The sequence below is a fragment of the Gymnoscopelus braueri genome (assembly GCF_963280865.1).
Source record: "Gymnoscopelus braueri genome assembly, chromosome: 3".
In the NCBI taxonomy this organism is placed as follows: Eukaryota; Metazoa; Chordata; class Actinopteri; order Myctophiformes; family Myctophidae; genus Gymnoscopelus; species Gymnoscopelus braueri.
Genome location: NC_137612.1, coordinates 16,008,286 through 16,034,239, shown reverse-complemented (window position 1 = coordinate 16,034,239; position 25,954 = coordinate 16,008,286). Strand labels below are relative to the sequence as shown.

At 42.9% G+C, this 25,954-nt stretch overlaps 1 protein-coding gene across 3 annotated transcripts; it reads right to left on the bottom strand.

The window, feature by feature from the left end:
• Nucleotides 1-287: 287 nt before the first annotated feature.
• eif4ba (eukaryotic translation initiation factor 4Ba) lies at nucleotides 288-25,364 on the bottom strand. Of its 3 annotated transcripts, none has more exons than XM_080424126.1 (15): nucleotides 25,295-25,364; nucleotides 20,854-21,000; nucleotides 19,726-19,931; nucleotides 16,153-16,269; nucleotides 15,759-15,813; nucleotides 15,429-15,578; nucleotides 11,524-11,697; nucleotides 11,189-11,380; nucleotides 9,665-9,926; nucleotides 8,803-8,906; nucleotides 7,277-7,532; nucleotides 5,767-5,804; nucleotides 4,734-4,857; nucleotides 2,830-2,902; nucleotides 288-1,234 (listed from the first exon to the last, which is right to left on the bottom strand). In XM_080424126.1, exons 1-15 carry the CDS (start codon nucleotides 25,305-25,307, stop codon nucleotides 1,166-1,168), a joined length of 1,980 nt encoding a protein of 659 aa, XP_080280252.1. In that variant the 5' UTR covers nucleotides 25,308-25,364; the 3' UTR covers nucleotides 288-1,165. The 3 variants fall into 3 exon arrangements, with proteins under 3 accessions (XP_080280252.1, XP_080280253.1, XP_080280254.1); XM_080424127.1 differs by having other exon boundaries at nucleotides 11,189-11,371; XM_080424128.1 differs by lacking the exons at nucleotides 2,830-2,902; nucleotides 4,734-4,857.
• Nucleotides 25,365-25,954: the final 590 nt, after the last annotated feature.

Below are 25,954 nucleotides of genomic sequence, written 5' to 3'. Positions count from 1 at the left end.
GACCATTTGATTTTGTGCCATATATTGCACTTCATCTTAGTTGACTTGTATATGGAATGCACTCATTAATACTCCCATGGACATACAATAACCACATCATTTATGTACATAATGACCCCAATTTATTACAAATTGGAAGACAAAGCTTATGTAATCTCCTGGTAATCCTCATATCCTCCCCTCAGGCAACTAAGACTTTCCCCAAGTGTTTTGCCTGCTCACCTCAGGAAGGGCGAGGCATTAGAACAGCCGTGTTGAATAGTATAGTAAGTGGATGGAAACGGGGAATATGATGAGCCTTTAATTGGTGCCATTACTTCATCAGAAACTTGCAGACGTGTTGAAACATCTGCATCATGATTGGATATGATAGTAATGGCGCTTGACAAGACTCCGGGTGAGAATCCCCTTGCTGGTCCGAATTTGGCATGCAGGCCGCTGTGCTGTGTAATAGTTTGAGCCTTTACAACAACTGGATCAGTTAGCAAAGCAACAACTGCATAATGCAATGATTTATAAATGATTGAACACTTTCATAAATCAGTAACTAGTTTCAACATTTCACATGATTGTTAACGATGGACAGCATCTCTAAGCATTTTGCATGGAAGAAAATCTAACCACAAAATGATTCACAAATCATTTCATAATATTAAATCATTTTTTCTAATGAATAAAACCAATTAATAGTGAGTTGGGAGTTATGAATTACGGTCATAAGTCAAGGTTTGAGGAAAAACAAAACAACTTCCGTTTAGTAGGCTACATCTCCTGCATAAAAAGATTCAACTTTACCACACCATGATCCACAAATATACAAATTCATTTTTCCCCACTTTTTCATTTATTTTATTACAATTAATTCAATTTTATCCATCTTTTTTCCATGTGTTATCTACTCCTTTCCTTTTCCATTTAAAACAAGTCCAGTATGTGACTATTCTCTTTTAGAAACTGAAAAGTCCCGAAGAAAGGAAAGAATTGGGGGGAGGTGGGAGGGGGTTGTAGGAAGTTAGGAAACGAGGGGAGTGATGCCCCTCCCCTCCCAGCAGCCTCTATTACAGGTGAGGAGATTTTTTTTCCATATTTTATGCAAGATATCTTTCCCCCAATTCACCGTTTTTTTTCTCCTCTTCTTGTCGTCAGGGGTTTCTCTCTTTTTCATTCATTCGACCTCCTCGCAGTCTTCGCCGTCCATTAGCAAAGCGGCATATTTACTGGCTGAGCTGAACTTCTGGAGAGGAAAGAGATTTTTATTTATTTTATTACATGTATGATCAGCCATTTTCTTTGTTTATTTGTTCCAATTATGAGCACCGATCATTAAAACTAGCAGTAAAGGGGATCTTCGTCTGTATTCATATACACGAAAATCACAGAACTGACATAATTCCCAATGGGTGTGTGGAGAGCTCCCTCTCTCTGTGGCCCCTTTTCCACCGTGGTTGAACCGGTTCGGTTCCATCTTCCCGCCTAATTTTGAACCAGTTCCACCAACCAGTGTGTTTCGACTCAAAATGTGTTGGTTGCGAACCCCTTGACGCAGGCATTCTCGCTCAGATCTGAGGGGATCACGCCGCGATCATTGTGTTTTTGTCCTCCTGCGCGTAGCGATGGGAAAAAAAATTACCAGAATCCAGCTTTTGCCGCCTGCGAGCGCGAGAATTTCATTCCCGCTTGCCTCTCCGCCCATCAACTTCTCCGCGCGTCCCAAATCGCCCGCCTTTCATTGAAAATGAATTACTGTTAAGCGTCAACTGCTCCCCGTCTGAACGAACTTAAGTTAGTTCGGAACGGGAACCATAAAATCAATGGTTCATCTTGTGAACCGTGACGACATACGTCGGCGTGTCAATAATCAGTAGGTTGGAAGACACCGATGCGATCTGTAAACATGGCAAAATACGAGGCTCGCAGGTAATCTAAACAATGCGCCATCTTAATTAAACCCAAATAGCTAGCTTTATAAGCATGAAAAAAAACATACGTTTACATTGCCAAAGCAAAAATTAAACAATCCAAACAAAACTTAAAATGTACGTAAAAAAGGGGATCCAGATGTGTCACATTCACGCAGGAAAACTCGTGGATACCGTTTACTTCCGTTTGTGCTGTGCAACGCCCCTCAGTGTATGACGTATCCTTCTTCTTTTCAATATTTGGTGTTTAGGTACATTAGCGCCACCACCTGAACCGGAGTACAACAGCTCCGGTGAAATCTGGTGGAAACGCAAGCCGATTCGCGGCTTCTGAAGTGGTGGTTCCAAGAATCTAGAACGGCACTGGTTCTAGAACCAAAGTTCTTTTGGTGGAAAAGGGGCCACTGCGTTGGAAAATCTCCAGTCTATTTAAAACGACGTGTTTCAATGAGCAGTACAGTACATAGGATGGCTGTGACGTTCCGGCATGATCTCTAGACACACTCACACACCGCATTGTAAAGTGCTTTCTCGTGTCCTTCTCATGATGGAATACCACATTAAATATAAGACAGTTCCCCTTGTGGACATGGGTATAGATTGATGAGAGATATGACGACAATGGGTACCGACGCTTAACATGCCCCGGGGAGTTGAAGTCAAATGAGGATGGAACCACAAGGGGCTTTACAGAGGAACTGAAGCCAACATGAATGGACATTTATTTTGAGGGGGGGGGGGGGTTCTGTTCAAGGATATTCTTTATTCTTTCTCCAGTTCCAAAATCTGAAGGTTTGGGGACACTAGAATGCTTCAAGGGGGGGGGGCTACATACACTCTGGGTGAGGGTGAAAACAGGGTGGGGTCGGGGTAGTGAGTCAGGAAGTGACATCACTCAGTAACGACTCACAGGGGTGGGAGTCTCTTCATATTTCTTTGGCTCTGGTGGTGTTCTGGAGTCTCGATCTCTTCTGTTATCCTTTCTACAACCAGAACGGACATGAAGGTCAAAGTTCACAGGCAGAGCTGACCAATGGAGGGTTTGAAGCTAGGCTTCAAGTGTGCAACCTAAAGCAACACACATCAACAGCACAACACACCAACTGGAACCAAACTACACTTGTGACATGTTTCCTTTTTTTAAATTTGGATAATTCTCCATATATCAAAATGATAAATGGAGTGTTGTGAGCTTTAAAATGGAATGAAACAAAAGTTTGGTCAAACACAGCTCAGAACTCATTTTCTTTCAGGGGAAGGAAAAATCAAAACAAACCTTCCCAGTATTTCACCTACACTGTGGTAGCATGAAACCATTTAATTGACTGCCATTCTTAAATCTAATAACCCACAGTGTACAAACACTTGTTCAACCGAAAACAAATCAAAAGACTTCTTAGCCAGTTCCAATTGTTTCTACATAATAGAAAGCGGGACACATAAGCAAAGTCAAGGAAAGGGTTTATACAAATTACCAACATTACAATCTACTTACAAATTACCAAATTATCAACATTACGATCTACTTGATAATTGATCAACTGCATGTGAATGTGGATATAGTGTAGAAATCTATGGTCCAATGTTGCAGGGCGTTAACCATCAAAAAGGAATGCTATAAAATTAGCCTCTGTACCAAAAGACTACACCAAAAAGTCCTGAGTTTATTTCACTCCGAGGGACAGATTTACATACACAAACATGAAAGACCGGTTACACTGCCACTTTCATACAACTTGTGTTCCCAATCTGCATGAAATGATCCAATTTACTATGGCAGCCGCAACTGACGCAATCAGTCGATGGGATCGCCTTCTAGATGAATTTGAGAGTGTGAAGCAGAGCTTAAAAGGTGGAGTTGAATGGAGGAATCTGTGCAACATGGAGCCCAGTGAAGATGAAGCTACAAATATTGATTAATACATCAATAGAACACCAAAACATTTGAGGGACGCAATGCAATTCCAACTGAGAAATATAATATGGTCCACTATTAATATATGAATTAATTAAGGTCCACAAAATAACCATGGCGGTTATTTTTTCCCCCATAGTGTACAGTAATTATTTTATGACCGTTTAATCTATAGACTACCTTTTGATCATTTCTATCTCGGGGAGTTGAAATAGTGCGACTTGTCTCGAAAGATTCTCTCTGCATGTCTTCCGAGGCCAATATATTTGTCTCCTTGGTGCATTCACTATCATCTCCACCACAGCTTTTGTGCAACGGCACTAATTTGGACCTGCTCTTTGACCACTCAAACCTTATACAATTAGGCTCTATACTACATCTGCTAGAATTTTCCTCAACACCAAATCTCTTTGCAGGAAATAGACGATCTACAAGCTTTACATTACACATACATGCATTTAGAGCTTGTAGATCTGCTATTTTCACCACAGAAAGAAATCTCGTCATTGGCAGTCAAAGAGTTGGCTGAGAATTGTCCAAGAAAGATGGACCCTCGCAAACTGCAAGATGGATAGTGAATCCAACTGAACGCGCAGATCAACCACAAAAATCAACCACATCAATTCTTGTAAGTGTAATCCTCCCTTGAATGCATACGCATAAAAGGGCACTTCAAAACAAATTGCACTGAAGATGACAAGCACACAGCGTTCCCAGGCTGGTGCGTCCGTTTAATAAACGAGGTGCAAAAGGCTTAGTAAATCTGTCCCATAAGAGTTGAATTAACTCAGGATTTTTATGTACAGATGCAACAGTTACTGAGCAGCCAGCCAGCCATGAGGGTTTCCCTAAAATGCCCTGCCTGTGTTGCTTAAGTCTGGGGCTGCTGGTTGGCTAACCTGTCTGCCTCCCTCCGTCGGTCTTTGTTGGGCCCCTCGCCACGGCCCCGGCCAGGCCCCGTGGACCCCCCTCGCCCCCGTGGGGCCCCCAGGTCCCGACGCACACCGCCAGCCTTATTCTCGTCTGTAAGGAAAGCTCAGACAGTTGAGTGTTGAAGGAGAGGTTGGTAGACTTTCTACAGGGACTAAACTCATGCCAAACTGTAGCACATGATAGACACCCAGTTGAATTCAAGAGCAGAAGCGTTTTTATTTTTGTTTAATTGAAGCTGATGGAAGGTCAAATTGTAAGTTCACTCTTTTAGAATGCAAGCTGGGTTTTTTAGTCTCAAACCAGCCAAACAAGTCTGTTCCTGCACAAACATCCCTAATTAAACTATTGATCGAACCTAAGGGTTAGTAAGCAGACTGTGTGTCCATCATGGTCAATGGGTTCACCCAAATATTCTACATCAGGGCTGCCCAATCCTGATGTGAAAAAAATTAATCAAATTATGGTTTCACATCATTCAGAAAATTCCAACTTTAAGCTACTGAGTTCCCTGCATTATCCAAAATGTGTCCTAAAGGACACATGGGCAGGATTTGCTTTCTCAACACTGACGCAACACACAGTGTGAGGTACAAGAGGGTTAACCATTGAAAATGTTCCCCAGAAACGAGAGGTTTGTCATTCAAGACTAGGATTAGGCAATTCCGTTCCGTTTCAGATAAAGAGATCCACCCTCCACCACAACCTCATCCGTTTTAGCTGATCGCCAGTGGCCTGTGACCAAGGAATGAATGAATATTTTATTAGGGAGATTACAGAGTTCTCGCTATTCCATAAACTTGCAGTGCAGGAATGATGCAAGTGTACGGCACAGGGAACCTGTCTGGGGATGAGGGGGTGAATGCAAGACAACCCAGTCACACTCACTCTTGAATTCAGAACGTGTTTTAGTCTGAGAGGATGGATGACAAGACTTCATCAGGCCACACTGAGGGTTGGTTAGGTTATTAGAGATTGGAACAGTTCATTAGTGGACCTTACCCTTTTCAGATCCTCTTTCATCTGCAGAACTCGACGAGCTAAAAAAGAAAGAAATAACAAAATTAGAAAATAAATCTGATGGCATTACATAAACATCTAAATCTATAGGTTGGGAAAATTCAAAATGTAAATATATATTTTTTTACAGTACATTATTAATTCCTCAAAAAAAGTTATATAAATATATTTTGCCATGAATGATGAAATGTCATCCTTTTACCCTCATTGTATAATCGTACCAATGTACTATTTGCAAACTGTCAATAAAGTATTCAATCAAACCAACCATTGAGCCAATAGCCTGCTGAGCCTGCTTGCTCAGGGGATAAATTGAATCTCGACCATCAGGTCAAAATTCGTGTCAGATCCTGCGTCTTGGTGAGACATGACCTTTGACACGATCTAAATGTCTCGATAGAAGGGCAGGGGGACAAAATACAACCACCTCAATTGTATAAGTCATATTGTTAAATTGTATTAACGACTCTACAAAATTACATTTTATTAACCCATTAAGACCTGGAACGCATCTGTGTCACTTTAGATTTCTTTGGCTATTCAAAAATAGTACATCTACAAGCTCATGGCGCCGCGCTATGAGCTTGTAGATCTGCTATTTTTGAAAAATCTTGAAAATATATATTTTTTTAAACTGTTAGGATTTAGAAAACATTTTTAAGAATCGCCTCAGGTCTTAATGGGTTAATTTAAAAAAAGTTACATAATGCCGCTTTAACTTTGGTCGATTATTTCCCTCCTTCAATAATACCAATTGGTATTGTATGTTATATTGTCATGGTTGATTAATCACCTTTACAAAAAGGTACAAGCTCTATATTCTGATTGCTAGTATAGTTACAGTATATGTTTGTTCAATAGTGTCAGTGGAATATTGCGGACAAACCCACATCAGAACGCCACATCCACAGTGATTGCTTAGGCTCACAATACTTGCGAGGGCCAGAGATTTCATTCACACCAGTGTAGAACTCAGAGAAAACACTCCGCCGGGAAGTTAAAGGAGTAGTTCACCCAAAATATGACTTATTTTCTATCAATTACACACCGCATGAAGCATTGACTGTATGGAGATTTTTTTGTTTTTGTCGCATTCCTGAGCCAATAATTTAATGACCGGCCGTCTCTCCGGTAGGAGACTCAAATGAGACTCTTTTGAGTCTCCAACCGGATACATTAGCATCTTTCCAACGGTCATCAAATTATTGGCTTAGGAATGCGACAAACTATTTTTTTTTTTACATGAATTCAATGCTTCATGTGGTGTGTAATTGATATAAAATATTTTTTTTGGGTGAACTACTCCTTTAATATCCAAGCATGCCAGTTTACCAATCCTCAGACTTGAAGACAGTTTTAATAGAAGCTACAGTTTTAATAATTTTTCCAGTCAGCTGTGGTCAAAAGAACAACAACATGAAAACATAATAAAAATAAAAGATAGCTATACAATAATGATTTCATATAAATAGGTTAACAGAAGTATTCCAACCTGAGTTTGGGGGGAGCAGAGTCACTGGGAGAGACAGGAGGTCGTGCGTCTCCATCACTGGATCCGGCACTGACCGCACTGCGCTTGGCCCAGGCGTTCTCCTTGGGAGGGGGAGCAGGCATCACCTTGAGTGGCTCCTTGGAGGAGCTGTTGGAGGTGGGGGGGCGGGGGGAGGAGCCGGGAGACGAGGGTTCGTCTTCTTTACCGCTGAACACCTCGTTCTCCACAGAGCGCTCGCTCTCACGACGCCGTGAGCCTGGTAGGGGACAATAAGAGAGAAGAGTTCCATTTAGACGTCGTAACCCGTGTGTGTTTAACCCATTAAGATCGGGAAAGAATCTGTGTAATTTTTTGATTTCTTTGGCTATTCAAAAAAAATGAAAGTTAGTTGTAGATCTGCATTTTTTTTAAATCATGAAAATTTGTGCAAATCTTTGAATATATATATATATTTAAAGCGAACATTTGTAACTCAAATCTTTGTTTCTGGGGGTCCCTGGAACAAAACATTTTGCGATGGGGGTCCGCGGCAAAATCCATATCTAAAAATGTTTTCTAAATCCTAACAGTATGTTTGCTATATCAGTGGTGCTCCAATTTTTCCATGTCAAGGACCCCCAAAATGTATTTGGCCGCAGACCAGTTAGAAATGTATGCTCGTTTTTAGGCGCAGTGTTTCGGCGAGAGGCGGGTCTTTTCGAGACAGGGTTTTTTACGCGAGGCGCTGCTCCTCGCGAGGAGGAGGGGCTTTGATGCAAAGCGGACCTGTCTTTTGTTGTTCCCGCCCACATAGCAACCAGGAAGCTACGCTAGGGGAACGCTGAACACGCGTTCACACACACTTGTGTGAATAGTTATTGTCCATGACGGAGGCGCGCCGACTCAGCAGAGCTTGAGGCCGAGGAGGCACGCCCGAGCGCCGCCAGGCCGATGGTCTGCTAGTCGAAACAGCGCCGTCCGAGTTGTAAACCGATAGGGGGAGAATAAATCTTTTCATGGGTTACTATCCACGACACACATGTGTGCGTGTGTGCATGCGTGCGTGCGTGCGTGGTGGGGGGCTCTAGTCTAGTGTGGCTTGCATTGCCCTCTAGTGTTGGTTCTACAGAATTGGCTGGGGGGGTGAAAACGAGCTCTCCTTTTTCAATTTCCCTTAATGGGTTAAGTGAGGGAGTGGTGATGGCAGCAAACCGAGTGTAAGCATCTGGCAACTGAATGTGATTGACTGGGGTATTGAGAAATGCAACATTGGGAAAATGTTTCGACTACTATCGCACCGCTTTTGCGCACTTCGTTTCTGCGTACGCCCCTTCGCTTGAACACAGTCATTTCATACTAGCCTCCATAACATCTAGTTATTCAACATTAAATCTGCTTAAGTTTTGATTTATGACAAGTAATCTAGTTTTTGTTTTGTATGATACAGAACAACTTGTAGTAGTCTGTGTGAGACAACTTCATTGACCCATTATGCTATATCAATAAGTATGTATGTATGTATGTATGTATGCATGCCGATATCTCACCTCTTCCAGAAGTACTTCCTGGCTGTGATGACTCACTTCCTGTGCGGGAACGCTCAGCACGCTCAGTACGCTCAGTAGTGTCCTCAGTCCGCCAGCTGGGATCCCTGCACACAAAACAGAGGTCGTTAAACCCATTCCACTCAACAAAAAGGTAGCAATTAAATGTGTTCACTTTTAGGTTTCTTTATTGAGCATTTGAGAAAGGGTGGTTACAGGAAAGACGATATAGGGCTCAGTCGGTGTTTCCTAGGGCGTTGTGGGCATCACCTCCTGTCGATTTGATCAGGTATCAGCATATCAAATCGACAGGAAGTGATGCCCTAAATGCCCTGGGAAACTTGTGGATAGGATGTGGCCACGATGTTCAATAAATCATTGGTTCTCAAAGTGGGTGCTTGGGGGGAAGGGGGGCACCAGGGGGTCCCCAGCAAGATTTGTTGATAAAGAGTCACAATCATTTTAACCTCTTTATCCATATTTTATACTTTGGCTATTCAAAAATAGCAGATATACAAGCTCATAGCTTGGTGCTGTGCTATGAGCTTGTAGATCTGCTATTTTTGAAAAATCGTGAAAATGTGTGCAAAGCTTTGAATATACTTTTTTTTTTTTTTTAAGCAAACATTTTTAACTCAAATCTTTGCCTCTGGGGAAGTCTCTGGAACAAAATATTTTGAGATGGGGGTCCGCAGCTGAATACATATCATTTTGGGGGTCCTGGGGTAAGTTTGAGAACCACTGCAATAAATCACATGGTACAACAGCAGAAACGCTTTTAAAAAAATCTGTTAAAAATTAACCTCAGTTACATCATAGTCTGACAGATAACAAACAGGAAAGATGCAGTCGTGTAGTCTCTCACCTGTCTCTCTCTCTGGGCTTTCTGTCAAGACCCCGGGGGCCATCGTCCATTTGCCTCTGCAACCTCTCCTGCTCTTTCTTCAGCTTCTCCTCCACTTCGCGCTCCTTCGATGCCGTGTCCACCGGCTTGGCCGCGCCGAAAATGGAGGCCCTGCTGCCAGAGCTAGGGGCCGGGGCACCACCCCCGCCCCCACCACCACCACCTTGTTCCTCCTCCTTGGGAACACTGCGAGGCTTCAGGACCAACTTGGGCCTGTTGGCAGCTGAGGAGGAGGGGGTGACGAAGAGCATACAGGACGACAAGGGTTCAGAGTTAAAATTGCAGTGCAGGTATGATTGCTCCATCACAGAGTCAGCTCCATAACACTATTAACACCAACTTTCAAGCTATGTATTCAAGTATGAATGGGAAGGGGGGAGCAAGTGGAAGAATAGGAAGGATCACTTGGGGTTTAGCGCAGTCTGCTAGATTGGCTAGTTAGTTTAGAGTCATTGGCAGTGTTGCTAATAACAACGCGTCACGCATTGGAAAAGAAAAGCTTAAATAGCTAATCTACAAGCTTACATGTATAAAATTATTAAATATGTCTATTTCTTTGTATGTTTCAGTTATTTGTCGTTAATCGCAATTATTTGAGTGGCAATTAATCGCATTAGGCCCAGCCCTATTCACAATCACTACATAGATGCCAGGGGAGAGGCACACCTCTAGTATAGTAGGTTATTCAGATTTCAGACAGACTAGGTTTTACATCTACCCACTAGCCTAGTTACTTTGCAGCACTTTTTTTTTCTTGCCACTCAGCCTGTTGGTTGACTAGAGTTCATGAGATTTACTTCATTATGGCACTAAAGAGCTACGACGGAACACAATTTCTTCTAGTTAGGCCCGTCACGGTTACAAATTTAAGTTGACGATCAATTGTCACGATAATTGCGATTAACGATTAAAACATTGCACAGGACAGAATAACTGAAATACACAAAGAAATTATTGACATATTTAATAATTTTGTCAAAATAGCAGAAATAGCTCATCTACTGATTGTAGATCTGCCATTTGTAATATTTGAAAAGGTGCGAAAACGATGACGATTATGCAAAAATAATAGCGATTACCTCAAATAATTGCGATTAGACGATTATGTAATAATTGTGACAGGCCTACTTCTAGTCTCATGTAGCCAGACGACCAGAGATCTCTGCCTACCGATAGGACTGGTGACATTTAATTTATATATCTTTGCTACTGGGGGGAAACATTTCAGAGATTAAAAAATAATGAAAGTCCTTCATATTGAGACGTATGATTGTTTTTTAAAGCAGTAGGCGTAGGTTGTTATTGGCCGTTCTCACCACTGTTCTAGCAACTACATGGAATCTAGATATCACCACATTTATCGGCAGGCAGAAAACCACAATCATTTGGCAACAACATTTCATCTACCGTGTGAATACATTTGCAATATCTCAGATATTATCATGACATTATCACAGAAAAAATAAATAAAAATGTTTCTCTCACCTCTTTCTTCGGCGCCCTCAGCCGATTCTTCACGCCTCTCATACCGGTCCTCGCGGTCACCACCACCGCCATAACGAGGCCGGTCGCCATAGCTACTACTACTCCGATTGTCGTCATCATAGTCACGCCGGAAGCCACTGCCAAAGGCACGACGGCCCCCTCCACTACGAGAGTCACCAAAAGCTGAGGAAGCTGAGAATCACAGTGAGGTTATAGTTAAGAGCAGTGGAAAAGAAATGCAACTAGAAAGGTGCGCCCAGTAGAACGCAAATCTGTCATGAGGCATACCCCAACAATAATATCAATGCATGCATTAAAAAAAAACTTTAACTCACCTCCGCCTCCACCTCCTCTGTCGTCATAGCGATCCCGACCGCCCCCGCGATCGTCATAGCGGTCCCTACGGTCGCGATCGTCATAGCGATCCCGCATGCGATCCCGATCCCGATCCCCCCCAAAGCTTGAGCTTCGGTCGTTGTCCTTTCTGGGCTCATAACGGTCACGTGATCCTACAAGCACAATGACAAAATAACAGTGGTTAGTACTTTACATCATGGTTTGGGTCAACTGTATAAAATAAGAACTGCAATGGATGTCACTGGGATGACAAAATAAAACAGCCTTAGCATCATTCAAAAGGCCCCCCAATATACGCCTCTCTCATGTACATGGTACAGTACAGTAAAAAGGAGCGCTCGGTTTTCGGCACGAGACGGAGCGAGCTGGAGGCTTTGATGTCGCAGCGGTACAAGACGCACAGAGCCCTCCGCTCACGGCCGACAGCCGCACCCTGGCCGGGCGGGGCTTACCGAGCGAGCCCCGGCCTCGCGGGAGGGACGCAAACAACATTTTAGGACTCCTTGGGAACCGTCCCGTCCCAGCTCCTGGGGCCGAAGGAGGACGACGCCCCGGCGGCCGGAGTCTTTTTTTCTAACTCGAGGCCGGGGCCTACTTGGAGGTATACCACCGGGACCCCGGTTAGCTTTAGCGCCTAGAAGTAGCTCCCGTTTCAAGGCCGTTTTAATGCGGCGGCGGTCGCCCAAATAAATGCGGACGGGCGGCGACGTCAAAGAAAAGGAGCACTCCTTTTTCATTCCGACGGGTTTTCCAATCCTACTGTGTGTGTATAAAATAAACAAATCACACAAGATCCAAGTAAATGGCTCAACACGACTAATATGAGTGGTAACTAGTTTCTCCAAATTCAACACAAAATGCCACTTTTAATGACCATTGCAGTGTCATAATTATTCAAACCCTGCATGTCAAGTGTCTTTTAATATTTCGTAGAGCACCCGTTTGCTATTATGACCCTCTACAAACGTGATGCATAGCCAGGAACCAGCTTCTGGCAGCATTCCTGTGATATTTTAGCTCATTCCTGTGCAGTGGCCTCCAGACCGGTAGCATTCTGCTACCGCCTTCTTCAAATCCCAGAGAGTTTCTATGGGGTTCAAGTCAGGAGACTGATGGCCACAGTAGAATCTTCCAGGACTTCCTCCAAAACCAAGCCTTACAGTTGGAAGCATAATTCACAAGTTCAAACTAAGTTAAAAGGAACAGTGGGCTACACTACCTGGACTTGGCAGAGAGAGGAAGCTATCAATGGCTGCCACCAGATCCTTGAGGAGCAGATGGTCAAAAACACTCTAGTAACTGCAAAAGAGCTGCAGGAAGACTTGGTGGCAGCAGACACTGAGGTTCCAGATTTCCAGATTGCACAATATGGTGCATACTAAACGCTGAAGGGCTCCATGCCTCAACTCCAACACGTACACCAATACTGATCCAAAAGCACTAAAGAGTCCACTACAAAATGCTCATAAATCTCACAGATTTTTTTTTACCCATTAAAACCGGGAACGCATCTGTGTATTGTGTAACCACTTAATAATTTGGCTATTTTTGAAAAATTGTGAACATTCTTGCACATCTTTGAATATATACATTTTAACTCAAAATCTTTGCTTCTGGGGGGTCCCTGGTGAGAAATATTTTCAGATGGGGGGTCCGCGGCCAAATACATAACTTTGGGGGTCCTTGACAGGAAAAAGGTTCGAGCACCACTGACATAGTAACACAAGTTTTTCAGAAAACAGTTAGGATTTAGAAGACATTTGTAGAATCGGAACCTCAGGCCTTAATGGGTTCATTCGATTCTCTGGAGTGAAAGAAAACTGGAAGGTTTGGGGCCTAAGGATCAGCGGTATGGTATGTCTGGAGGTGGAAGAATGAAGCATTATACTGAAAAAGAACACCTTGCCTACAGTGAAGCATGGGGTGGTGGCACGGTGATGCTCTGGGCTGGGGTGCTTTGTTTCTTCTGGCACTGGAAAGCTGCACCGTGTTGTGGGCAAGATGGATTCAATCAAGTATCATGAAATCCTAGGAGAAAACTTCATGCCGTCTGTGAGGAAGCGATAGCCTGGGTGTCATTGAGCCTCCCGACAGGACAATAACAACAAGTAGTCTTCAAAGTCCACTAAGGCTTGGTTTCAGGGTAAGTCCTGGAAGATTCTAGACTGGCTGGAAGAGTCTCCTGACTTGAACCCCATAGAAACGTTCTGGTGGCATTTTAAGAAGGCGGTTGCAGAACGCAAACCCAAGAATATTAGTGAACTGGAGGCCACTACACATGAGGAATGGGCTATAATGCCACAGGAATGCTGCCAGAAGCTGGTTTCTGGCTATGCATTACGTTTTGCAGCAGGTCATAATAGCAAAGGGTGCTCTACGAAGTATTAAAGACACTTGTCATGAAGGGTTTGAATAATTCTGACACTGCAAGTCATTAAAGTGGCATTTTGTGTTGAATTTGGAGAAACCACTCATAATATTAGTTGTGTTGAGCCATTTACATAGATTTTGTATGATTTGATTGTTTAGGTTATGCGTTTCCCCTAGAATGAAGTTCTAGCAGCCGTGGTAAATATTTATATTGTGTGTGCAAGTTACTATATGGAGGCCATCAACTTTTTGTGTAATAGGAAGGTTTATTCCTCCCCAAAGTCTTTGAGAACAACAGGTGTTGCAGAGTCACGGTGGCTCGTGGATCGCCTCCAGGAAAAACACTACATATGGGCAATACTGACGCTTCCATCTCATGCAAGATCATTAACACATTGCGTGCCAATCGCGTAGTTCTACGCGAACCTAAATAATTGCCAAGCGTGCCAGTCGCGTAGTTCTACGCGAAGTGGTATTTTTTCTTCTTTTTTTTCTCGCAGTGACACATTTCATTGTAGACCTCCCTCGCAGTGACACATTTCATTGTAGGCCTCCCTCGCAGTGACACATTTCATTGTAGCACACCGGAAACGGAAATGTCAATCGAAGATTTTCGTTCCCATCCGCCGCCACTCTAAAGCTTCCCCTAATCCGCCATTATCTCGGTTGTTGTTTTTCTCCGCGCTGAACGCTGTTTAATAGAAACTGCGACTACTGCAAAATGGACGATCGCCGATTGAAACGGTCTTCTCTGGGCCACTCACACAGCTACCCTGTGTGTCTACAAACAGTTGAACGCGCGATCTTAAAAGGTATTTAGCGAGGTCTGTGGCGACGTGAAAAAAACAAAAAAACAACAATAAATTGCTGGCACTGGTGAGTACATTATGATATTAAACTCTGGCATGGAATGTGTTAAGATGGATCTTCCAAATGTTTATTTCACAGACATTTCCTTGCTAATTCCAAATAAATGATTATGTTAGTAAAGTAAAGCTTAATTCTAGCTCCAATCTAGCTGATGGTAGACAGGAGGGTGTTGTAACTTGATTTAATATGCTGAGATGATCAGGTAAAGTGCAAAACGGCATACCTCTTTATATTCGGGTCAATTACTTTTACGATTATCGTATCGTAAAAGTAATTGACCCGAATATAAAGAGGTACGCCGTTCTGTACAGCAGTAGACTTCTGTTGTAAACAGAGAATAATTAACATAGTATTCAAACATTTGTTGTCAAAACCAACTTACAGTTGATTTGGTGTGTTCAGAGATAAGAAGAATGCATGAGTAACATGAGTTTATCAAGACCATATAAGTATATATATATATATATATATATATATATATATATATATATATATATATATATATATATATATATATCATTCAGCAGTAGCGGTCATATTTTTGCAGGGGCGGGGTGCTATAAACACTGTAGTTATGAGGCATGCAAATTGCTTTTAATGCTGAATATTTGCTATGAGGCAGCTAGGTGGAACTCAATCTCACCAAACGCATCGTCTCGTTTTGGAGGTGCATCGTCTTCTGCTGCTGTAGCAGAGCGGGGGGCCCTCCAGTCAGCACAGTCCGTCTTGTCAGGACCCAAGTCCCCAGACCCCATGCGACCACGGTCACGTCCACCCATGCCGTTGTCTCTCTCTGAGGTGTACAAGGAGAGGAGACGTTAGATTCAGATACTACAGTAGTAGTAATAATACACAAGTTGTGCAAGAAAGAGGTTGAGTAATTGTTAATTCCCAAAATGTACCAGCTAATTATATTAAGATTAAAAGGTTCAAGATTTTGTCGTTAGTGAAATATTAAGAGGTATTGATGTACCCTTATCGTTGGACTGGTCTGCGATATCCACACGGATCCTTCGGTTTCCCAAGTTCTGTAGCCATAGAAACATGGAGGGAGGAAAACAAGTTATGGTTTCCAGTATTATTCCTTCAGAATTAATAAAAATGAATCGGCCTCTTCACTTGACTGATCAAAATTGCATTTCACATTGGGGAGTCTATTGTCATTTGTCGCAAACTGGTCAGGAAAGCTCATCTCCACCAGCCAGAGTTCAATTCTACTTTAAAACCAAATGTCAAACTATGGACATAACAAAAAGTTGTACATTGTGGCATTAGTGTGAACACTGCTGGGAATTTTTACTTTACTTCATACACTGGTTAAATACAAGCTGCATTTAAACCAAGTAGGTACAAAACAAAGCGCTGACCTCCTCGTTGAGACTGAGGGCCCTTAGAAGGGAATCCACGTCATCAAACTCAGCATAACCAAACCCCTTGAGCCGCTCTGGGTTACTTGGCTCCCGAGGGAGACGCACCGCACTGATCTGGAAATGAATGAAGAGAGAAACGCATCAATTGGGGACACGCTGGCAGCAGACTGACAAAACCTCTTCTTGCCTCTCAATTAGGGGTTTAATGATTCATCGATCCAACAGTGAACTGCATTTCACAGAAATACACAGAAGACAGTGACACATTTAGTCATAAATACAGAGGTGTGAAGTTTTGTCTCATCATGCAGCTCTTAAGTGCACGCACATGTGCACCCACTTTCGATACTTGCCACCTAAACAAAAGTTTTCCTGGGCAAAACCCTGTAGCGTGAAATACCGGATACTGAAGTATTTTTTTTCCAAAACTTAAAAAATAGTAGATGTACAAGCTGTGAGCTTGTATAGCTGCTATTTTTGAATAGCCCACATTAGAGATGCACCGATTGCAAAATCCTTGGCCGACACAGATTACCTGTTTTTTAAAAGTCTGAACTGCCGATACTGGTTTTACCGATACCGATATTCTATTTTCTAACTAGATTTTTTTCAGGCTAAGTACAAGTACTTAATTTTGTGTATTTGCCAATACAGAGTACAAATAAAATTAAACCAGGAAAAGAGCACTTATGCCATATCATAATAGTACAATATCCAAAATCACAGACGATATCCAGTCTACTATCATGATATGGCTATAATATTGATGCCCTAACTAGGCAACGAAAGGCCTAAAGTCATTACAAAAACAAGAAGAATTTTAAAAAGAATACTACTGTAGTCTATATCATTTATTTTTTATGTTTTTATTTGTACCATTGCTGTTATGGCTGTCGCTGTTATAGAGCTGCATGATTTTGGCAAAACTTATTATGGGTCCATATTGAGATCAGTTATTGAAATTATGATTTATTAAAAATGGTTATCTATTTTAACTAACAAAATCTTATCTTAATGCAAAATTATTTTCTTATTTGAACTAAAAGCAAAAATAAATAAATAAGGTTTTCCCATTCAGACACATAGCAGGACATGTCTGCATTTAATTGTTTTCAAGGTGAGAAATTTACCTTATGTCACTCTAGTAGGACATGTCTGCATTTAATTGTTTTCAAGGTGAGAAATTTACCTTAGGTCACTCTAGGCTTGTTTTAACCTCTGACAAAAAGTGTTACACTACTCTGTTGCTCAGTGGACTTTGTTAAACTTTCAGACCAGTCTTAACGAGCTTTAATAGGCTACAGCTGGATAGATGAGAAGACGTCTGTATAGATGGGTTTCCTGTTTGTAAACATAGAGGATGATGCGCGCGCAGTGGCGGGATGAGCCTGTAGAGGGCGCTATTACCCGCAGCATCTCTGGCCACTGTACATTCAGAAAATAAATGGTCTTCACCAGGTTTAATGAAAGTAGATTAAATGATGCAGTTTGTAATATCTTCTTTACTCAATAAAAATGATTTGTCGAAAGTTGGATCTGTTTGTATATAATAGCAGCATTATGCCTATTATGCCTATAATAGCAGCATTATGCCTATCTAAATCCCGAAAATAACGAGAGAGTGAATGGCACTTCCGGTTCGTTCTCCCCCGCGCATGCGCAGATCGCGCACTCTGCTCTGTGATGACGTCGCGCGGAAACCCATCTATAGGCACATGAATTAAACCAGCGGTGTCGATGGCTGATATCATGATCACATCACAATGTCTTTTAGAGTTGTTGTTGGAAGCTGTTTACAGCATTAAGGACTTTTCAGATGGCGCCTAGTAATTTATTTGGAATAAGAGGCAACCCTGCAGGTAGGAGGAATGAGCAGCTACTGTCTGTATGAGAGAAGTGCGCGAACACGCATCGCATGCACACACACACCACCCGTCCATTCCAAAGTTGTCTTTTCAACAGCATATGCAACGAGAGTCAGGGGGTGATTTTTCTTTGCAACTGGCTACAATAAAAGGGATGTTTAAAGGCTATTTTTTCTGTAGTCTACAACATCTTTTGCATGGACCGTATGAGAAGCCTGGTGACGCACATGCAGCCTTTAAATTCCCCGTGATTGACAAACCGACAGTCACTACATTGACTAGGCTATAACTGCGTGCAGCATTATGGAATATAATATATTCCATATTATATAGATATTCAATATATATATATATATCCTTATATTTCAATGGTAATCAGCACCATCTGTGGGCTTCTCTTGCTAATGTTTACCGAGTCGACTCGCACGACTTTGATCATCATGCTGTTGCTGCGCAGTGCCAACGCAGTTTCAATTTGACCGGCATAAAATCGGAATTTATGACAGTGACCGGCCGAGCACCGATCCAGCCGGTGTGACCTAAAACCGGCTTTTTTAATCGGCGGCCGATTATCGGTGCATCTCTAGCCCACATAGAAATGGGTAAAGTGCTTAAAATGATTGTGATGCTGAATTAACTACTTTTACTGGGGACCGCCAGGAACCCCCCCCCCCCCCTCCAAGGACCACTGTCATAAAGCATCAGTGCAGTGTGCAGGAAAACTTAAGTGGGTATGTGAGTTTTGAAGCATAAATAAAAATATATATACTGAAATACGTGTCTGTCAGTGTTACTGCTCGAAGGCTGTGTAGGTCAAGCAGCAGAGACCTGACCATTGCATCCTCCCAGTCAATTCAAACTGAATGATGTGTTTTCAAGCTTCATATTGACATCATTTATTATGGAACCACAGTTCCTGAGTACTATTAAAAATAATCTTGAAGGAGGAAGTCAAGTACTAGAGGGGAATGTTCCAAGTCTAAGGCGCCAACAGGCATAAAGATTTATGAGCCTCCTAAATGGCCAACTATTGTTTTACGTAAATAATGAGCTGGGATGACCCGTGTGTCCTGTTCCTCTTGGTAAAAAGTCCTGATGCGAAGAAAAGAGACCTAACAGGCAAGGTGTCAACCAAGCCCCAGGCACGCCTTCATTCATTTAAAACAAAACTGAACTGAAAACAAGCATATAAACAATTGTGCAACATTTACGTTAAAGTTTCTTTCATCAGAATCTGTGGCATTTCTATTGAAGTTTTCTAATGTTCAAAATGCACTGGTGGATGGAAACCCACCTACAGACAATATAAATACCTAGAGCTGAAAAAGAAAATGCTTAACAGTCAGCAGGAAGCTACATTTTCAGATGAGTGAAGGGATCAAAGTTCTTAACCATAGTGAGATCATTGTGAAACTGTCACATGGGTTTCGTTTTGTTGACATGGATCTATCAACCATGGCTTACTTTCAATATCCATCTGTTTAAATCAATACTTATAATATATAAATACAATTGTGGGTGCAACAGCAAGAACAATGTGCCATGAAGATAATACAGTATAGAAGTTATCTCCTTAATCCGTTAGGCATTTAGAATTTTTGACAGTTGGGTAGTAATTTACAAATAGTATGCTATATGCAAATACATACAACAATACAATAGATTGTGCAGAAAGCCCTCATGTGTGCACATGCATGACACTTACTGCTAGGCCACGGAAAAAGTCTTTGATGGACTCCTCAGTGACATCATAGGGCAGGTTGCCCAGGAAAGCTGTATAGGGTGGGCTCCGGGGCAGCCGAGAGCGGTCCACGTTGGGCTCACGGGCCGAGCGTGGCGCTGTGGGGAGGATGTTTCGGTCGATGGCCGGCTCCCGGTATGAATCCTCCGCTGTGTGCCAGGATGTGGAGACTTGGGAGAAAATGAGACCGGAGCTTTAAATGAATTGTATATCTTTAATAGAGGCCCTATACATTTAGTTGTTTAGGACAAGTGTTAACTAATGCTCACCCACCGACTCTCTAACAATCAAGCTTATAAACAGGTAGGATTTCCACTGAGGGTGATATCGAGTAATCCTAATATTTTACAATTCTTCTCTTTGTCGCCGTGTGTGCAGGTGAGAGAAACAAAGCCTCGCTAGAAGGCTGCAATTTAAGAAAAGCATACTGCAATTTAAGAAAACATGGGTTTGGTGGTACAGTATGTAATAGTCTCGCATAGCCAGATGAATGAGACTATTCAACTATACCGAATACCGATACATCCAAATTCAATGTAGCGGCTAAAACAGCGGCGAGATGGGCCGCCAATAAACCTACGCTACTGCTTTCTAGGTTTGGGCGATTCCTTTCCATTTTCATTTTGTGATTTGTGCCCACTGCCCACTAATCGGTGATACATGGTCTAATCGACAGGAGGCGCCTGGAGTAGGAGTTGGAAAGAAGAGGAGACGGCAAGGTTTGTAATTAATCTCTGCCAGGCCTGCGGAGATATTGAATTCTCACTCGCAACTCTGCTTTTTTATAACATAGTACTTTGAGATTTTCTTAACATATTTAATTTTTCCCTTCAATATGTGACATACGATACAATCGCCAATTGGGAATAAGCCTACTGCTTTGGAAACCAATCATAATCACCATCTAAATATGAAGGACTGCCCTAAAGACTTTGAATTGGTTCAGCGATGGGAGTTATTTTGGAAATCTTAGAATCGTTTCCACCCGGTTCAGCTCACACATTGACTTTAAAATGTCACCACATGCATCAGCAGCTGGAAATCTGTGATCGCCAGTGGCAACGCAAGTCTACTAGGTATGCCTTTACTCACTATCTCCATCCAGGTCCTCGGTGTTGTCAGCCCAACTGGTGGACTTGGACGGGTAGCTGGGGGGCGGAGGTGGGGCATTGCCGCTACTGTCCTCGGCCAAGAAGTCAGTCAGAGTTAGGGTCTTCCCCTTCTTATTCTTCTTCTTAGCTGGAGATGGAACAAAAGTGATGTCAGACCATGAACTGCCTGGAATAGATGACTGTTCTTATGTTATTCACACCCATTTAAACCCATTCAATCCGGGAACACATCTGTCGTTTTAGACGTCAAAAATAGCAAATATACAACAAGCTCATAGCACGGCATAGCTCATAGTGCCACGCTATGAGCTTGTAGATCTGCTATTTTTTAAAGATCGTGAAAAAAAAAATCATATCTTTGAATATATGTATTTTTAAAGCGAACATTTTTAACTCAAATCTTTACATCTGGGGGTCCCTCCCTGGAACAACATATTTTGAGATGGGGCTCCAAATACATATCATTTTGGGGGTCCTCGACACGGAAAAGTTGGAGCACTACTGATATAGCAACATACTGTTAGGATTTAGATATCCTAACAGTATTTAGAGAGGACCCTTATCTCAAAATGTTTTGTTCCAGGCACCCCCAGAAGCACAGATTTGAGTTACAAATTTTCATTTTAAAAATACAAGTATTCAAAGATTTGCACACATTTTCACGATTTTTCAAAAATAGCAGATCTACAAGCTCATAGCGCGGCAAGCTTGTATATCTGCTACTTTTGAATAGCCAAAGAAATCTTAACCCTTTAAGACCGGGGACGCGTATGTGTCATTTTTAGATTTCTTTGGCTATTCAAAAATAGCAGATATACAAGCTCATAGCACGGCACCGAGTGCCGCGCTGTGAGCTTGTAGATCTGCTATTTTTTTTTTATTGTGAAAATCTTTGAATATATGTTTTGTTAAGCATTTAGAAGAGAGATTTAGAGAAAAAAAATGTTTTAATCGGCCTCAGGTCTTAATGGGTTAAAATAACACACTTGAACCCTAGCGTACCCATTGAGGGGCAAACATTCGTCGAAAACAGCAGATCAGCAAAGACATTTATTTGGTCTAGAGAGAAACACTAGCGGACTTAAATGATAAATGGTGCATTTATATAGCTCCTTTATCCAAAGTGCTTTACAAGCATGCAAAGCATTCACCCATTCACACTGATGGAGGAGGAAACCACGCAATAAACCAAAACCTGCTAATCAGGACCGGTTCAGTCTCTTGCTCAAGGACACTTCGCACTAACCCAGGGGGGGGATCAAACCGTTCCCGGTTTTCCGATTCCCAAGCAGCTGCTATACCTCCTGAGCCACTGCCACCTAGTACAGAGCCCGGAGGTACCCTGGTTAACTAAGTATATAGGATTTAAGGGGTTAAATCCTGTTTACAAAATGGGACAAAATGGAGACTGTGGGGAACGTGGGAATCTTAACAGCTGTCCCAAGATGTAGGCTACAGACCTTATGTAAAATGCTTATAGTTATTACACATCTACACCCGATTTGCACTCATTAATAAATAGCCGATCTAAAAGCTCACACCTGAGCTTATAGATCTGCACCGACACCAGAGCACAACCAAGTATAAATTAGGCTTTAGTGACAGGCTAATTAATAATCTATGGTTTTACTGGCTTTGACACCAAATCTAAACTCCACTGGAGTTTGCAATGACTACGACACTAAAATGGAAAACCAAAACATGTACTTTATTACTAATTTGTTTGTGGCAAAACAGCAAATCATAATACACACAACACAACCTGACAGCCACCACCATTCTCTGCCATGACTAACACCACAACAACAACAACAGACTGTTCTCTCTCTGAAAAGGATTGCATGCAGGCCTTCCTTTATATGGACAGCTGTTGTGTGTGCAGACAAACACTCCCATTAGCAGTGTTGCAGTGAGCTGAGGAGTGTGTGTGCTCCAACAATAACTGATAAGGGGACTGCAATGTGCGAGCCATGATAAGGAAAACACGCTCTGCCTTTTTGTTTCTAATGGAGGATTTCGTGTCCAGCCAGCATGCGGCCAAGTTTAACCCAGAACACACTCCACTGCCCCCCACACTAAACAGGGAGTGGTCTGTCGGTTACGGTTTCAGCGCTGTAGGTCAAAAACATTAATCACCAGAGCAGAGACACCTCACCATTGCATCCTCCCAGTCAATTCAAAACAGAATGATGCAATGTTTGTTTCCAAGTCTCATAATGACACCAGGTAACATCATTCAATTTGGAAAACACAATTCCCGAGTAATGCATACTGAACTTATGCAGAACATCCCTAGAAAACCCCTGTATGAATTACAAATAGGTTCATGGCTGGGGGCTTGAAACGGGCTTTGGTTTGTTTTGGTCTGGTGGGTGCTGTCAGAGCACCACAAAGCCCTCTGCCATGTTCATTGTGAAATTCTCAGCTGTCAGGACATTCTTTTCTCACACACACACACACACACTGTTTACAACTGTACCCTGGTCCATGATAATGCAGACTCACTGTTTACAGTTAAGTCATGGTGGAGGTGGAGCCAGCCAACGGTATTGAGCAGCATCAACACAATTAATACACACATTAGTCAGCCCTTACATACAGCTCTCCTCGTGTGTGATGACATAACAGTAGCTAGAAGAAAGCTACATTAACTGGGGCTGCGTGTGTATATAGCATAGTTAGTACTAGCTATGCATCGCAGTCAATGGATAGATGATTTAACAGCAAGGCAAAAGCATGCATGTTATTGCCTTGGTGGACCAAGTATCTGCTCTCATTGTCTAATACATTGGTTCTCAAAGTGGGGTCCGGGGACCCCTAGGGGTCCTTGAGGGAGTTCCAGGGGGTCCCCAGCTAAATGACAGATTAGGCACCAAATGGACACCTATGGGTCTGCCTGTACAAACCATTTGTACACTCTCCGAGTTAAATTAACATTGATTCTACAATATAAATTGGGGTCCAAGAGAGAGAAATGCCATTAAATGGGGGTCCCTAGCCTAATGCATGTCAAACTGGGGGTCCTTGAAATTAAAATGGTTGAGAATCACTGCTAGAGCCATAAAAAAAAAATCTTCTCTTATGGGGGTCCCTGGCTTATCTTTTGAAATGGGGGTCCGCGGGCTAATAAGTCTCAATTTGGGGGTCCTTGACATGAAAAAGTTTGAGAAGCACTGGTCTAATATGCCTGGCCGGGCTTAGTCATCAGAGGAGTGCTGACGGGGGAGTCTCCCCGCTTAAAGCCTGTCTGTCTAGGAGGGTTTAGGGCCTAGTGCTCGTGGCTGCGCCAGGACCAGGACGGACCCAAGTGCGCCATCATCGGACGGCCCAAAGTAGCGAGGGGGAGGGGGAGGGGGTGTTTGAAATGCGACCCTCCAGCACACATGTCCCTCTTCTCCTCCCGTCTGTTACTAAACAATACATATCTGGAGACCTAAGCTAACACAGGCACACGTGTTTTATCTGGTAGCTACATACGGTAGCCGACTGCACACACACATCAGTAACCTAAGTAGGTCAAGGTGGTGCTGGCCGGGTTAAAAAATACTCGGGTTACATGAAGAGTTGAGGAGACAACAGTATATCTGCTGCATATACTGTGTGCGTTAGGATTTTTTGGTACTTTTTATTTAGGAAGCGAAGCGGCTCGATTCGACCCAACCCCACTCCCTCCAGATCAGTGCGCGTGCGCCCCGGCCGCTGCATGCGCACACAGCTCGCGCCACCACGGCGAACAGAACATCGCTAGAATGTGGCAGCCTGACCAGTGTTGCCAGACATCGCGAGAGAAATAAGCAACTAGGTCTATGAAAACAATCCCATTCATTCTTGACAAGAGAATGTTTGCAAAACACTGTTTTATAAACAACATTTAGGAAGCAAGCCCAAAAACAATAAACAAGCCCAAAACACCGCAAGCCGCAGCTACCAATATTTACAAGCAACTTCTACGGACAAAGCGCAAAGTCTCTTATAACAAGCGGACATGGCAACAATGAGCCTGAGCCACCAGGCTAGCAGCCGCAGTTGCTGGCAACACTTCCTACAAACAACGTCTCATGTCGTCAGTGCGGAGAAAGCGTCGAAAAGGAAACACAATGTGCAAACGCGGCGCTGTCACTGCGTTTATTTAGAAACCCAGCGCAAATACAAGCACTAAAAAGCAACGTTCAACATTGTGCCGCTCGAGCCGATGCTCGCCTCGCGGAGCCGATGCCCCCCCTTCTTTTCTCGGGCCACTGCGTCCTTCTTTACCGGGCTAAAAACACAAGACACACGCGTTTAGACGGCCGGGACAATGACGCCGGGCCACACGGCGCTCCTTTAACGTTCCATACACTCGTTATGCTACGTTATGTCGAGGTAATATCCCCCGAAAAGCCCTCCACGCGAGCCAGATCGTTCACCCACATAAACCTCACCTGACGCCGCCATGTTGGAGAGCGAGCTCGTACCGAGTCCCCGGATGAAGGCGTCACGACTTTATCGTCGGGGGCGCGCAGTGTGTTCATGTGCACGAGCCCCAGTCTGTCTTCCCCTCCTTGCCCTTGTAGCCCAATACATCACATTCTGAACCCCCAGTGGTTCTCAAACTAACTTTGTCATGTCAAGGACCCCCAAATTGACAATAATTGGCCCAAGGACCCCCATTGGAAAAGATATGCCAGGGACCCCCATAAGAGAAGATTTTTACAGCTCTCTAAGCAGTGATTCCCAACCATTTTAATTCAAGGACCCCCCCCCCAGTTTGACAGGCATTACTAGGCTACGGACGGATCCCCATTTAAATAGCATTTCTATCTCTGGGACCCCAATTTCTATTGTAAAATCAATGTTAATTTAGCTCTGAGAGTGTACAAATGGAAACAAATGGACCCATACGGGTCCATCTGGTTCCATTTGTACACTATCTGTTACAGACCCATAAGGGTCCATTTGGTTCCTAACTATCTATCATTAAGCTGGGGACCCCCTGGAACTCCTTCAAGGACCCCTGGGGATCCCCGGACCCCACTTTGAGAACCACAGTTCAAAACCACCATACAGCTGGCAAAAAAAATAACTAGCACGTTACGTTTTTA